Source organism: Dermacentor andersoni, chromosome 10, assembly GCF_023375885.2.
Source record: "Dermacentor andersoni chromosome 10, qqDerAnde1_hic_scaffold, whole genome shotgun sequence".
Classification (NCBI taxonomy): Eukaryota; Metazoa; Arthropoda; class Arachnida; order Ixodida; family Ixodidae; genus Dermacentor; species Dermacentor andersoni.
The window spans coordinates 23,251,065-23,267,560 of NC_092823.1; the positions used below are offsets into that span (position 1 = coordinate 23,251,065).

General features: G+C 45.6%; 1 protein-coding gene across 1 annotated transcript in view; it reads right to left on the minus strand.

Moving 5' to 3' along the window:
- Positions 1–14,790, minus strand: part of LOC126519615 (chymosin-like) — a 43,089-nt gene extending 28,299 nt beyond the window's left edge. The window contains exon 1 of the mRNA XM_050168985.3: positions 14,519–14,790. Within this exon, the coding sequence (XP_050024942.3) occupies positions 14,519–14,577 (59 nt within the window). The 5' untranslated portion in view covers positions 14,578–14,790. The remainder of the gene's footprint in view (positions 1–14,518) is intronic.
- Positions 14,791–16,496: the final 1,706 nt, after the last annotated feature.

Below are 16,496 nucleotides of genomic sequence, written 5' to 3' on the forward strand. Positions count from 1 at the left end.
GGGCGAACGGCGGACGCGACGTCACATGTAAAATACGCATAAAAGGGTAATAGTAGAACCCACACCGAAATACTCCCTTTATATATACTGGGTGCCCTAACTAACACAGGCGAAGATAGCCAAAAAAGGACCTGTAGTAGGCTAGGGCATCAGAACGATGTTGTGTTTAGCGGTCGCTCTGTGTAAACTGCGCAATCCTATTTTGTAATATTGTGTAGCTTACTAGTCAAAACTACACTCTAAATAAGTCCAGGCTAACGTCATGCGAAACTTCGATTTCAGGGGTGTTACACACGCAGATGTAGTGTCGACATTTTTCTGCCACGTGATATAATCAATAACGCGCTAGACACACTTCCCCCTAAGCTTGAGAGCAATCACTCTATGCGAATATCTGTACTGCTCCGGTGGCCCCACACTATGGTCCAAGCGTGAGGAACGCCACACACAAACATAGGTTCTCGCTAACGTGCGCATTTGTTTTCAAGACATGGTGTTAGTCGATTTCAGACAGCTTAGGCATATCTGGGATCTGGATCTCTTGTAAGCACTTCTAGAAAGGAACAGTCGGTTACAAGATTTGTAGACGCCGTAATAGCATAATAACGGTATAAAATGAGATGTTGGGAACCGAAACCTCGTAGCAATAGCCAGTAACTAAGGGTATGATAAAGAACGTGTGTAAGTAGCGGTGAACATGGTTCGAAGAGAGCGTCTGTGTTACTGATGCCGCCAAGTGTAATCTAACTTCACTACCACTCTATGCGCCGGATAACGAGGAGTGCCCTCCCTTCCGCCCATACAGTTACTATAACCAACTAACCCAGGGAGCACACGAAGTCTTGAAAACTTCGTATTAAGGGATTCAACGTGTGAAACGGATTTTTGACCAAAATCGACGCATCAAAGGAGTTCGAAACAAGATAGCTTAAAAACGAGGGGTGAATACGTTTTGATAACGTTGGAAGCCAGACAGCTTAAAAATGAGGGGTGAATATGTTCTGAAAACGACCTCACATGACTGGCTCTATCTCTTCAATTATCAAACCTACCGGGTACATTTTCGACAGCGCCGTTTTTGGCAGGAGAATTCCTCGCTTGTCAAACAGCACTCGTCTTGTCAATTGCTCCTCTATTCGACCTACATCAGAATAAGTGCGGCAAGAAAAATTATTTTTTTTTTGTGGTATTAACCTCACGTCAGAAGAGACGAAGGATTGCAAATGAAGTTTGCATCCCAACGGGAAGTGTTTTGGACCAGGAGGAAGTGGAGCGTGAGTACAGAAACATCGAAGCCGCCTTTACGGCAATGGTAGCCGGCCGAGCCTTCAGCAGGAAGAAAGATCTGTATGACTACCGCTTCCTTGCAGTGTTTTTGGCATATCAAAGGTTTCATCACTAAATGTGACAACGAGCTCCTGGAAAATGAGCAGCGTCACATGCAAATGCTTCAAAATTCCCGCTGGACAAGGCAGCTTTGCCGTGTTTCCTCTTATTCACAATGCAGTGATGTGAATACCTTAGCGCTGAACTGATCTTTTTTTAACTGCTGAGGCACGAGTGCTGCACAGTTTTCGTGCGTAGAAAGCTAGCATTTTGTGTCCAATCGTCTGAATAGTGAGAACTGCGGTTTTATTATAAACAGTAGCTTCATTTTATTTCCTCCTTGTGGAATATAAAGAAGAGAACGCAGTAAACGTTTTCAGTATTCTAGCATGTACAAGTTCACACTGCTTTGCATAGGTACGTATGCAGTAAACCATTATATATATATATATATATATATATATATATATATATATATATATATATATATATATATAATGTGTGTGTGCACATGTTTTATTCCATGTGAAATTTTAGGTGATATCTTATGCATATGCAATATAGTAACCATACATTATTCATCAAATAACGCGCTTCCCCCTGGGACCCATGAACAACTTGGAGCTTGGCTCCAGCGCGCTAAATCATGAAAGTCACATGCAGCACAAATAAAAATATCGCGTTAATAAGCGAACATCACATTTGGTACCAATGGAGGGACACATCGGTACAGTCGTTTCTAGTAACGGTGCTTCGTAGGAAGTGTGGCAACGAATTCTATACTGTGAGCAGGATGTACATAAAAAATTTGCAGAAACCATCGTCGATGATTGTTAAGGCAAGCGATTAGTCCGAGCGAGCGAACAAAACAACGCGAGAGAAAGCGAGCGAGAGGAGAGCGAAATATAGTTAACGTGAGAGCGAACGTACGAACGCGCGAGCGTCTTCCTTGCAAATCAACAGTCCGACGACCGACCACCCACTAACGAACAACTACGAAAACATCCGACGGAGAAGAGACAGAAAGCTATTCGCTTTATTATTTCTGAAACTCGTCGTTATGGGCTCGCCACACTTGGGCGCAGAGCGTGGTGTGATCGCACTTTTATAGAAGCGCCAATTGTTTTTTACCATGCTGTAACCACAATGACGCGGCACTGAAAGCGGAAAGCGTCCGAAATAAGAGAGGAAACTGAAAGGCCTTGCGGATCGCCCACTGTGGCAACTTCCAGCTCGCCACTCTTGCTGCAGGTGGAGTGGCGAAAGAACAACGGTAGAGCGCGCGGCGTCTGGCTCTGCGCAACATGATTCACGGGTCGAGAACTACAAAAGCGCAATGAGCACGACACACAAGACGCGCATACCAAGGCGACACGCCACGGCGCGTCAGCCTCTTTAGCGGCTTCTACAATATTCAACAACCCATTAACGCGATCCATCCATGCGCAAGGTGGCGATACCGTCGTCCCATCATGTGACCAAGTCGACCACGTGATTCGTGATGCCGGGCAGCCGGGCGAGCCGGGCATAGTTGCGTCACCACACTCGCATTGCGCTGTGGTTTGTTTGCGGCTGTTCTGAATGTGCTGCCGCGGCCCTTTGTCATGTAAGTGTTGCAGTGTTTTGCTGTCAAGAAAACGATATTCTGTGATTAGTTTGGGTGATGCGATATGTTTGTGTGGTTTTAATTTGGAAATCAGTAGTCTTTTAAATTGGCATGTGACCAAGGCGGCCACGTTGTTCGTGAAGCCGGGCATAGTTGCGTTATCGCACTCGCATGGCACTATAGTCTGTTTGCGATGTTCTGAATGCGCTGCCGCTGCCCTTTGTCATGTAAGTGTTGCAGTGTTTTGCCGCCAAGAAAACGATATTCTGTGATTAGTTTGGGTTGTGCGATATGTTTGTGTGGTTTTAATTTGGAAATCAGTAGTGTTTTCAATTGGAGGGTGCCAAGTGGAGGGCACTAATCAGCTCTTCAATTTCATTGTCATATTATGTGAGGCGTCTTTTCACTGACGCTGCAATTAAGGCGTTAAGGGCAGTATAAGGACGAAAGTTAGATGGACGAAATCGTGCCTGTGTTTCCCTACCGTCGAGATCGGCCGCTTTGCGTGATCCTAACAAGAAAGCATTTTGCAGAATGCGAAGAAAGGCGGCAAAATTGCTGTCTCTGCGCACCTTGCCGATCTCCACAATAGAGCCGTCATCGCGGTATTTTAGTCTCCCGTTTAGCAAGAGTGTTGTAGACATGAGAAATGGTACAAACGGGCTTTTTTTTTTAATGATTCAGTACGGTAAGAGGTGAGGTCAAGTGCCCGCCCTATTTTCTTCCCTCGCGCTACAGCGCACTGACAGGATCTTGCGTGCACCATACCGTGCTTTTATCGTTTGCGCTTTAGGTTCCTGATTGTGTTTTCGCCCCCTTGACCCACGAGATGGGTATTTCATGGTCTTACGGGGGACTTGTTTCCAATATATGAAACGGCCAAATTCGATTTTATTTGACGCCTCAAATGGTAGTAATGTATTAAGCCCCTTGTAGCTTTGTGCTTTTTATTAATTTTTCTACTTGGTCAATGGATACAGCATGTACGCTGCATAACTCGCGTGTGGATACTGCGTACGTGAGTGGGGTATGCCCTTGGTATAAAATAACTTGTATGCTTTAGGTAGCACGATTGTTTGGAGTTTGGGACATGTGTCGAATGTACGCTGTGCGCCCGTCGCGCTTTACTTAGTCGGCCGCCTGCCGAGTTCGTGAGGGTCCCATGTGTGCGCATGGAGTTTGCAAAGCGCTCGCGCGTTTTTTTTTTTTCGATTTGTGTTCTGTTCGCGCACTTCACACAACAGGGCATGCCGCAGTTCTTTGTCCTTGTGTAACACATTTTCCTGGCGTACATCTGTGATTTATTTGATACCGGTTTCACACGGGGCCCTTTTGACCGCGATCCACTCCGTTACAAATTAAATTTCTCGGTCGTGATTAGCTCCTTTGAGCAAGCTGCGCGAGTGAGCCAATCGCATCGATAACTTCGATCCGGATCGGGCTTGATCGCGATCGAGAGTGGCCGTGTGATACCGGTATAACACGTGGCTCCCACATAGGGAACACTTTAAATTCAATGCTACTGAGTGAAGAGCAAGTGCATATATATGTCAGTGGTGGTATGTGGGCAAGTCTTTCTGATGAAGTCAATGCTTGTGCATTCAAAACATTTCAACTACCAGCGTAGTGCATCAATGTGTCTACTTCGACAAAATGGAGCACCACTGCAGATATCTGAGCATACCTATCCAGGGCAGCAAGTGTGTCTACATTGAAACCACTACCAGCATGTGCGGCTGTTCTATTTCCAGCGGGACTGAATAATAATCAGCAGTGTGCTCTCAAGCTGTTCATCTCTGAAGCTCTGCCTGGACTGCGAGCCAATATTTTTGGACGTGAAAGTGGGGATGAATTGGTAAACATCAGTGCAACTGTGCCTGGACTCCGTGGCAAATATTTTTGAATATGAAAGTGTGGGCGAACTGGCAAAGAATTTCCTCTGGGCTACATGTGTTAAACCTTTTTCTCATTCAGAGTGTTTTTTTACTTTAGGAGACTGGAGATGTGCGCAAAGTGTGACATGTCAGTGTGCTAATTAATGTATTTGCTGGTTTGCAAATTATTCGTCGCAACTTTGTTTTTGCCAGAGTGGTACAACTTTGCCTCTTCTACAGGGCTTTTTAGATAAACCAATTACTATTTATTATGACCATTGCTTCCTTTGTTACACAAATGCCGCTTACAGTGCATTCCAGTTTATTTCCATGTTTATGTAAGTTTCTAATATAAGGGTTGCATATTCATTTCTCACGTTCTGGAGTGGCAAGATGCAGCATTACTGTCTCATTGTTCGCTGTACTACAGTACTGCTCACTTGTTGCACTGAATCTCCCGTTTCGGTATTCTATACTAATTTCACTTTATTGCTTTTTTGTTGTATGGTTCTTTTTCTCGTCATTACATTCTTTCATATATCCGCAAGGCAATATTTCCAATTTTGCAATGTTCCCATTTTTTATTTTTGTCACAGGATTGTTTTATGACGGTATGCGGTGGTATTTCTTTTTGTGCTGTTTTCAAGCTTCTAGCTGTTGGGTAACATTCCTTGGAGGCAGTTACCATCCTTTCAACTCTGCAAGGATACAACCTTGCATCCTTGCAAGAGTTGCGAATGCAACTCTTGCATATTTCAGTCTACTTCTATTCGCTCCGATGTCACTTCTGGATAACTCTAGTCTATCTAATAGCACGTGCTCTTTACTATGATAAATAAGAAACGTTAGTACTCTCCATGTTCTTCTGTTCATTTTTGTATGTGTACTTAGAATTTTGCTTATGTACTAGTGAATGTTCACTTTTGAGTTCATTACGAATCCTTTCTGTGACTTTTGTCATTGTTGATATGCTTTTACTGCTATTTCATTTCTCACACATTTTGCTCTAACCTTACATAAGCATTACATTTTAATAAAGTGTAACTCTTGGCATGAAAGGTTTGGTCTGGCCGCCTGCAGAGACGTGACGATTTGTTCTTTGCAGGATGTAATTCCCATTCTGGTTGTAAGCATCGTAGCTTACTAAAGGCGGCGTTAAGGATTCATTATTCCTAACAGGCTCATTTTCTTGTGACTTGGCAGAGGATGCGCCGGCCATGCGGGGCACAGTGCTTGGTACTGCGCCATGGCTCTTTCCGTCAACACCGACGCTTCTACTCATCTGGGGCGCGATTGGAGATCGTTGTTTGAAACGCCCGATCAGTTTCGCCTCACGCGATTGGCCTAGGCCATGCCGACGCGTGCGCTGACGTCGTCGGCGCGGCATAGGCCAGTCGCGTGAGGCGAAACTGAACGCGCGTTTTGAACAACGATGTCCGATCGCGTCCCTGGCACTCGCGAAAATTCGCTTCAGATGATCGTAAAACTTTCAAGACCACTTCTAGACCAGCTTTTTGATAAAGTCCCAGAAACGTTTAGAAATTGGTTACGAATATTTTTGGCAAAGGGAATACTTGTGTCTTTCCCAATCCTATTTCTAGACCAGCTTTCCGTATACCTCCTGCAGACCTGTTCTAGATCGTCTCAAGAGAGTAGTTAAGTCGGACATTAGCAGACATATACGACGTTTTCCCACCGAAGTTCTCTCATTCGTGTCTTCTTTAACCCGTTTTTATCGTCTTGCATAAACGCTACGAAAACGTTACGTATCTGTTTTGTGCTACCTGGGATAGAGGAAAAGCTCCACATAGCGCCCCTGCATTGAAATCGGTAACCTGGTAACCGCAAGGCCACCGCCAAGTTACTCCTCTGTGCACACGCCCAGGCGCAGGCGACGACATGCAACATAGACGAGACGCGGATTGTTATGAGTCAAAAGGCCAAGGGCATTAATTAGACGTTTGCCACGAGGCAAGCCCACCCATACCTCAGCGCCTATCCAGAAGTCAGCGCCAGCTTCTGTAGACACCAACTGCTGATGGGTCCAAAAATAGGCCCTCTACCGCTACCTGCCAGCCTGAACTAATGATCAAAAGGCCCAACGTCGAATGCTACCGTGGGAATGGCTTCTACCTTGGATCTCCCAGGTTGCTGTACGGTCGCATATTCCGTATCATCGCAGGCGGGAGTGCGGCGGAACGGTGCGATGTAATGTGTGGGCTATTGCGACCAATTTTAATATTGTGAGTGCCCGCGATATAATCACCAAATTTCCTAGTCGAGTCCCCTAAGGAAGACCACGTTATTAAAAGCGGATACCTTTCGTGCAGCGGGTTGACGTGTCGTGATGTAAACTCACATGTCTAACAGGCTCCTGCATGGAGTGTGTCTCCGTAACAGGAGCCGTGTAAATAATGTCAAATAAACCCCTTTTCCCTCCTTCTTACTACATGACGTACTTGTTGATGGGCTTGCTAGATTCCAGGCCCAAATGACGCCACGTCGACACGGAACAAACTGGTTGACAGCGGTGAGATGAGTAAGGCAGTCCTCACGATCTGGAATCGATGGACCTGCGAACCTTTGCAAGCTTAAGTTAAACTGCTGACGGAACAGCCGCATCTGCGCATCGGGGTTCAGGAGATCTATTCTTCGTGGCTCAGGGAGACACAGCCGTCGCTGTAGTGGGGTGTAGTCTTGGACAACTCGAGGCAACTTTAAGGAAGACCAGCAGAAAGAAAGCAGTCTTCACGATCTGGTATCGGTGGACCTGTGAACGTGGCTCCGGGAGACACGAACTTCGCAAGCTCGAGGTAAACTGCGGACGGAGGCGCAACTCGTGGGGATCGGGGATCAGTAGATCTCCTTTTCGTTGCTCACAGACGCAACCGTTGCAATGGTGTCTTGCAGGTTTTGAGGAAACTGGAAGGTAGAGCAGCAGAAGGTAGTTCCACGGTCTGGGATCGGCGGACTTGGGTACATGGCTCCAAGAGGCACGACCTTCGCAGGGTCGAGGGTGTGTGAGTGTTTGAGCGACTACGTTTTACTGGACAAGGACAGGGTTGAATCGGGCAAATTAGTTGTGATTGATCGCCATCGGGTGTGGGGTCAATACTGAGGAAGTTGTCGTAAACTCTCGGAAAAGTATGGATGTCCACGTGTTAAAGAAAGAGGAACTGTTCCTTTGGGCAGCAGAGCTAGGTACGGATATTAACCATTAGTTGAGGAAGCCCGAAACTTGTACGCCGATTGAAAAGTTGGTTTCGATGAAGGCGACTTCACGGATGCCTGCGAAAAGATATGTCGCGAGAGGGAAAAAAAACTGTGCAAGAGAAAGAGCGGCAGGAAGATATGGAACAAATACAGGCAGAAATTGAGCTCGTGAAAATAAGACGAGAGCAAGCGAAATAAGCGCGCATGGCGGATGTGGCGTCGCCACAAATGGGAAGCGTGGTCAATTTTCAACGGATTTGTGATAACCGCAGCATTTCACCAGGACACATGGCTGGAGAGGCTGCTTGATTCGCTGCCGGGAGAAGCCAGACAAGTGGTAACACTACTGAGTGCAGCTGAGGCAGGCATGTACAGTTCAACGAAGTCAAGTTTGCTCGCAAAACACAGGCTCTCAGTAGAAAATCAAGAAAGCAGCTGACAGATGGAATAGCACACTGTGGTATAAAGTTTGTAAACAGGGATAAGGTACCTCAGAAAGGCTGGCTCGTCATCATCGGCATGTTAGCTTTAAAGGCCTAGTGCAGCGACATCACGTGCGAGTGTTGTCGCTGATGGCTGGTTATAAGGGGAAAGACTTTAGAGGTAATGAGCGCTGTCATCCGACGTCCGTGAGCTTCGTTCCCAAGACGAAGGGACAAGAGCGGGAGAGTGGGAAGGCCTTCCCACTCCGCCTTCCACTCCGCCTTTGCTTCCCCGCCTTGCAGTGCATTTCGAGTGCAGTGCCAAAAAGGCAGGTGGACAGTACATAAGGTATCGGGGGCCTGCAGCGAGGGAAATGGCCTACGTGCCCTTTGAATTCCCTGCGTGACAAGTTTTACAAGAGCTTGAGGACAGCGCTCGCGTCGAGTACGGTTTAAAGGGATGGCGCATCCGTACGCTATTCAGAACGAATTACGGTGGCAAAGGTTCTGGAAACAACAGTCTGGTCGTTTCTTTATTTTTTATAGTTTGGATAGATGTTTTGAGATCTCCGAGACTAATAAGCAAGTTTTAAGCTTTGATCAGACTGTTTGTTTTAGAAACTCACAGATATTCTGAAAGAGTATCAAGGCTTGCGCGCTCATAAAATTTGACACTTTGCTTTTTCAATATGTAGTTCTTTCTTTTTAGCAGATTGGCTTCATTTTTGTTAGATACGCTTGCCGCGCGAAGCCTTGGTTCGATTGGAACCTGTACTAGCGCGTCTTGAGAATCAGCTCACTTTTCGAAGTGGACGCAACAGTTTTTTTTAGAAGAAGAACGCTTTATTTAGCGGGTGAGTTGTTAACCCGCACAACTTGGAGAGTGCTTTTACTGTACCTTTAAGGCCCGCCTAGCTCGGACACCAAGAAGCAAAGTGTTGATGTGTGTCTTGCACATCTATTCGTCAGACAGCAGCGTTTTAGTATGGCTTTGAGCGGGCGTGGCAGTAATAGAAATAAGCTCGAATCTTCGTGTAGATTAAAGCACACAATTTACGGAACAATTCTTGTTGTGTTTTTTAGTGCGGGTCCTTTGTGGAAAAGAGAAAAGAAATGCTAGTGCGTGAGTCGCACAGAGGTGGAAGATTCGCGGAACGTTATTCAGAATATGCGGATAGTTTTGTGAAGAAGGATTTGTCTTCACGGACTGTGCTTGTCTCGCCAGACTTTTGCAGAGAATGCATTATCTGGTGTGACGTCAGCAACCGTGGTCTAGGTGTCGTCTTTGCCCAATTTAGCGGACGTGGTGCAGAGCATCCCGTGATGTACATCAGTCGAAAACTGACCCCGCTAGAACTGGCGTTTAGCATGTCGGTGAATGAGTGTTTGTGCATGGTATGGACCATTCAAAATCTAGGGTGCTATATCCAAGGCACGAAATTCACGGTCGAGAGCGACCATTACCCTCTTGCATGGCTGAAGCAAATGCGAGGAAAGAAAACGGGAGACTGCTGAGATGGAGTCTCATTTGGAGGAATACAACTTCGAGGTGAAGTATAGGAAAAGGAGGCAGAATGAAAAGCCAGAGGGTCTGAGGCGGGGATTTTAAGCAACGAACTCAGGGTATTTTTTCAGCATGTTTTGTGCGTATTGCTAGCGAAGTTATTGAGATAGTCAACTTATTTCTGTCACACCGAGGGCTGACCACGACAATAACAAGAGCGAGAAAGTGACAGAGCGATGGGTAGACCTTGAAAAACGATGCGGAGATCATAGCTCCCTGTCCAGTGCCCGGAAAACTAACCGGTGCAGTGTCGGGAGGGACAGGTACTGGTGCACGAACTGTTATAATCCCTCCTCAGCGCCTGTCAAACATGTTAGCGGTGTATCTGGGAGGCTTGCGCTTATTGGCTTTGCGTGACGCGGGAGCTTTCGAGCGAGCGCAGCAAGGAGTTTCTCTCAAACACGCTTGATGAAGTTCTCCGAGGTTGCAACACAGTGGACAAGACAACCTCCGGCTACCAACTCCAAACTAATGCTCTGACAGAGCGATTTCATCCCAGGCTTAGTGATATGCTATCCATGTACATCTAACCTGGCCATCGTAACTGGGATGCCATTCTCTCCTTTGTGACATTTGCTTACAACACCGCTGTCCAGCGCACCCGAGCTTACTCTCCGTACTTTTTGGCCTACAGCTGGCATCCAAGCTCCGCCCTCGACATTTCTTTCTTTTCTGGCACTGTCAACACTTATTCATTTGCGACCAATTTATGTTTCATCTTGCCCAATGTGGCCACCATGCTTGCATAAACGCCGGGGCCAGCCAAGAACGCCGCAAGAGTCGTTACGATGCCAACCACCGTGTTGTTTTCTACCTCCCTGACGACGACGTACTGCTTTATGTTGTAGTTCGGGAAAGGGAAAACCGAAAGCCAGTGTCACTAGAGACATCATTCTTCTGCAATAATTAATGTTACTTTATTTATCTATAACGGAGACTAAAGCTCTCATTTAATGCTTTTGACATCGAAACAGGGCAAACGTTCATAGCGTGATAGGCTCCAAATTCACTGCTTTAGGCTCCGATGCATAGGCTAAATAATAACTTCTGCTGTGCATTTGAGGATCAATTATGTTTTAAGGAACACTGACCAACCAAGTTCCTGTTTTGTTCTGTTCGTCTTTATTATCCAATAAAACAGCGTATGGCAAGTTGCGAAGGCTCCAAGACTTATTTGAAATCTAGTACATCTACACACCACGGAAAAAGTTGCAGAAGCTGTGACAAACAAACACCACCTCAATATTTTCGGGGTTATTGTAGGGTCTTTTTTTTTTACTAAATATTAGCTTCTAAGCAAAAAATGAGTGCTGAACGTCCTCCGAAGTTAGCGGCGCTTAGTTGTTCTTCGAAACGTTCATCGATGCAATGCCCTCTGAAAATGCTGAATTTTCATCATTCAGAACTTCTGACAGCCCTTTCAGTACCTGAAACTTGGGATTCTGATCCGACACCGCTTGAATCTTTGACCTCACACTGTGAGCAACAGGTCCATTTGGCGATGTAACTGAGCCTTTCTTAAACGTCCGAAATGAGATCCACATTACAGGTGAATGTTGCGCCCGAGCATTGAAGCTTCTCGATATGTCACGTAAAAATGTGAAGAGAGCGCTCTAGGTGCACTAAGACACCTTCAATATACCGGCGCGTTGAACTTCAGCCTGTGTCACTGCGGCCTCAGCTCTACTGCAATAGTGTTAATAGCGTCTGTTACGCCAGAAAAGTATTTGTGGTAATAATCGGCGTGCATTAGCCATCTTCCCAGGCAGGGGACGACATTCAAAAGCAAAATAAAGCTAGAACAAAACAGGGGAAAAAGCATATTTAGGGTATGAAAATCCAGCATATGCACCAAAATCAAGATAGGGATTTATCGGCACAATAAATGTTCCGCCAACGTGTTTCTAGACAGAATTATTTGTGTTTATAAGCTATATAAGTACAACAAACACGTAAGAAAAAATAAGCATTTTGCCTTAGGTTCCTGTATCCCACACTAAAGTTCTCCATCCTGTAATGAGCAGCAAGGATTGAACTACCAATCGACAGCCCTCCCAATGAATGTCGGGAATTCCTGATGAACGCCGACTGTCCTTAATTATATTTGGCGGGGCTCTCATCAGGCCCCATTGAAAAAAAAATTTGGAGGACGCTTAAGCTTCGCCTTCAAGAGTGGAACGCGATAGCATTATCGCACCCCGTTCCCACCGCCTACTCAAACGCGCTCCGCCAGCCAAACGTCGCGATCGGCACAGATAGCCGGGCCCCGACGCGCCATGACGGCGGACGCAATCATGGGGCGAGTGGCGCGCCACGTATCGGGGCAGCGCCGTACATTGCGAGGAGAGGTCTTCTGTGTTTTCCGCAAGATGGCTCTGCGCGCGCGCAGAGCGCAGAAGAAATGTAGCGGAAAGGTACTTCGCTACTCGTGAAACTGCGACTTCTGTAAGTTACGTGGTCATAATTACCGATATATACCACAGTATAACTTTCTACGGCACGTTTCTAAGGCAACACCGCGTTCACTAGAGGCGATTTTGTCCCGTTTTGAAGGAGCGAACTCGTGGCTGTGTGGTAGCGTTTCACACTCCGGAGACCCTGGTTCGATTCCCACCAGCGATGTTATTTATCAAATGCCTTCTGGTATTTATCGTTCACGGCCAACGCCGCCGACGCCGACGACACCGGCTTTTCTGCGACACGAGCTCCTTAACGCTGTCGCGTTAATATCGGTTGACATGTCGAAAGCTTTGGACGCTACGTCGATGTGCCCGTTGCCATGCTGCCAGGAGGCAAGCTTCACTGCCAACATAAATACTGTCTTTTTTGCCTCGACAAGCGTTTGCATGCTACATTCTTTTCCTACCTTCTCACGTACCACACCTGACAGACTGCGTCAAATTTACGTCACGAGCCCTGCCTCCTTTTCTTTTTCTTTTCATCCACGTGACACTTGCAGTGGCGGTTGAGCTGTTGTGCATTGGATAACTTGGTAAGTCACGTGCCATAATTGTTGGCGCTGCAGGCAATGCTTCTGACAAAGAGGGTTTTTCATTTGTCCATAATTTCCGAGTAGAACGCACAGCTCCTTCTAGAGAAAGGGGTTACAGTCTTTCATATAAAGTTGCATCGTATATCTTACCGTGAAGCTAGCGGTTTGATCCTGCGCAGGCAGCATTGTCAGGGTGTGGTGCAAGCACCAAGCTTCTCTGTTAGCTTACAATACGCCGACCTGGTGAAAGGCCATTTTCAAAGAAGTAGGAGAAATTAAAAAAATAAACCGATTTCATAGTTAAATCCAACAGCTCCACGTTCTGCATAATAAGAAGTTAGAAGTTGTATGCCAGGCAAGTGAAGTGAAGGCAATTTAGATCAACATTTCTTTGGCACAAAAATGGAAGAATGATAGGGGAAGCACTAACAGATGCTAAGCTAGTGCTCGAGTGGCCTCTTGCCCCATCAGTTTGCACAAGCAATAGGCATAGAAAAACACATTTGAGTAACTAGCAAAATGTATAATCTCAGATTTTAAATAATCAAGTAACAAAGAAACTAAACGAAAAGCACATCATATAAAATAATCAGAAATCTATTAGCAACTTTTCTGCTGTAATAAGCCACTGTAGACTACCATAAACTTCAGAACACAGAACATTAGCGTAGAGAAATCGCAATGCACATCATATAACATAATAAGAAACCTCACTACAAGGGCAAAACCTTTCTCTATAAACACGCCTAAAAAGGCATAACAAATATGTCTGTTTGAAGAGCACAGGCTGTTCTGGAATTGTCCTCCATTTCGCGTACGATAAGTTATGCCAATATCATCATTTTCCACGTCATCGACAAGAGTAGCTATACGCAATTTTAACCTGTTTCTTAATTAAACGCCGTGTTCTTGAAAAGCTCGTCAGCCACCTGCTTCTGTTTCCGAATGTATACGGAATGTCGGATGGTTCTGTGAAGGCACCTTTGTTTTTTGCTTTTTGTTTTTTTATTGCCATAAAGACTTGCCCTTAAGGCACCTAATGTAAGGAAGGTTTTTGTTCCGGGTGCTTAAGACTCTTCATGCATTTTATTGTAGATGCAAGTCATAGGAATTATGCCATATTTTAAAAATGGGTCTTTTGTTTGCGCATTGTGTTTTACATTCGCTATATGACGTAGTGTCATTTTCTGTAGAATCTTCTCAACGTTCCTACATTATTTGAAATACTCCTACAGGAAACAGTTCCCCATATAAGAGTGCAATATTTAATCGGAGGTGCAAGCAGAGCGTTATGAAGAAATAATTTAATCTTGTCTGTCAGAACACGACGAAGCCAATAAAAGCACACCACACGTTCGTGATAGATCAAGGAGCTCATGCAAGAACCTTCAGCGTGCTCAACGTTTCTTTGGCCGCATTCACGAGAAATGCGTACGTGATTCAAAAGCACAACAGTTCTGTGGTTTCACGAAACCCATCAAATTATAAAACAAATCTTCGATTGAAAGTTAAGCAACTTACCTCGTATCACCGGATGCCGCACCGAAGAGCGCGAGGAACGTTACGGCATAGAAATTCATTGCGTCAATGACAAGCTGCTCCGAGATCTCGTTGATTTCTTTTCACGGAGAGTGTACTTTCTTGTGCGAAGTTGTTGAGCCTCTGTGTGCAAGTATGAGCGCGCGAAGGTGGCGCGCTATTGGGCAGACGCTGACCAGGCGCTTAGGTCTGCGTAGATAGCACTGGCTTCGTTCGCAGCTTGGAAAAAGTGGACGGCAGGGCGGCACGGAAGATCGTACCTAACGGCAACAGCTCCACAACAGCAAGGTGTTGACTACGCGCTTTTATGCTTCTCGTGGCCCAATGTATAAATGACGGTTGACGTCATTTCCTACAGCGGAGGGGTCAACAAGGCGCTGTTTTTAGACACATACCGAAGTCAACGGCATAGTGTGCGGATCACGACATGACAGGTGTCAGGAATGGAGTAGACAGGATTACATTTGGCGATGTAATAAAAAGGGCACGTCTATTCACCTGTAGCACCTGTGACCTCAGGCATGCATTATTTCACCCTACTTCTGTGAAAACAATAAAACAAAATTGACTTAAAATCCTTTGCCATCAGGCTCGACTAAGAAGAGTAGATAGCAATCCGTAAAACTGGATAAAGTATTGATAAGGATATACTAAGAATATACTAGGGCAGCAGTGTGTTATTTAAGTAACGTTTCTTAGAGTCAGTATTGGTCCTTACGAGAATTCCGTTGCTTCAACTACATGTGACGTACAGTGAATATTCCGAGGCTTCCTTGCCCTTGCTACCTGGAACGCGCGCCATCGGCGGTATCCCTCCCCTTTGATAAAGCAGTCGCTTGCTAAGGTCGCCTTTGAGCGTAAATACAACGCAGTGACTAATATAGAACGACAGACGCAGTGCGACAACGAAGGCATGACGATACTGACATAACAATGCTTGAAATTAGGTATTTCTTTATTTATCAATACTGCGGTATTGAACGCTGTGTTGAGCACACAGTTATTTGCGTAGCAGAGTCATGTGCAATTTTTGCTATGTCGTCGATTACCTTATTCGTCTTATCCTGAGCGGTGACGTGGAGCTTAGCGCCGACCCTAGGCGACCGGCGTCGAAAACTGGCAAACCTGACGAATCCCAAGGAAGCGTATTTAACGCCCTTGAGCTGGCAATGTCTAGTTGTGACAACCCTTCTCTTGTGAAGGTTCTTTGCAATTGAGTTGCTTCTCAAAAAAATATGTCGCGAGACATATCTGAAAGCAAAAATGCTGTGAATACACGTTTCGATGCCTTGGAATTACTTGTGGCTGCTCTCAAAACCTCATGTTCGAAGTCACTGTCGGATCAAGACTCTGATTAGCTTCGTTCTCAGGCGGTTTGCCTGAAGCGCACTGTTGCCGAACTAACTGCTAAATATGACGTCTCAAAACCGTTCACGAAGAAATCCCATAATCCTTCATGGCATACAGAGGATACCAACGAGAATCTTAACACCAAGGTTGCGAACGTTTTCAGTAGGCTTTCCCTTGACTGTCCGCCTATTGGACGCTTCCGTAGGTTAGGCAGAATGCGGCCTGGGCTTTCTCCCCTATCATTTTGGGAATGTTTGACTTCAGCGACAAGCGAGTGATGCTGAAAAACGCTTATACGCCGGAAAATTCCGGCCTGAAACTTTCCGAAGATTTTTCATCCAGAGTGCGCGCAGTACGTAAAAAGCTGCGGGTCGCTTTGGTTAAACAGCGGAACGACGGCTCATATAATAAAATGAGGTTCGATAATTTATTTAGAGGTAACGTTCACTACAACTGGGACAGTGCCTCAAATAGTTTATTACTATCTCCTGGTTTTGATTCTAGCGCAATATTTCCGAAACTATTATCTTCACTAGGTTGACAATCTGATCACTCTGCCACAGATCTTCCGTTTCTGTAAGAAGCATAACTAAAAATTTTCGCAGTTACT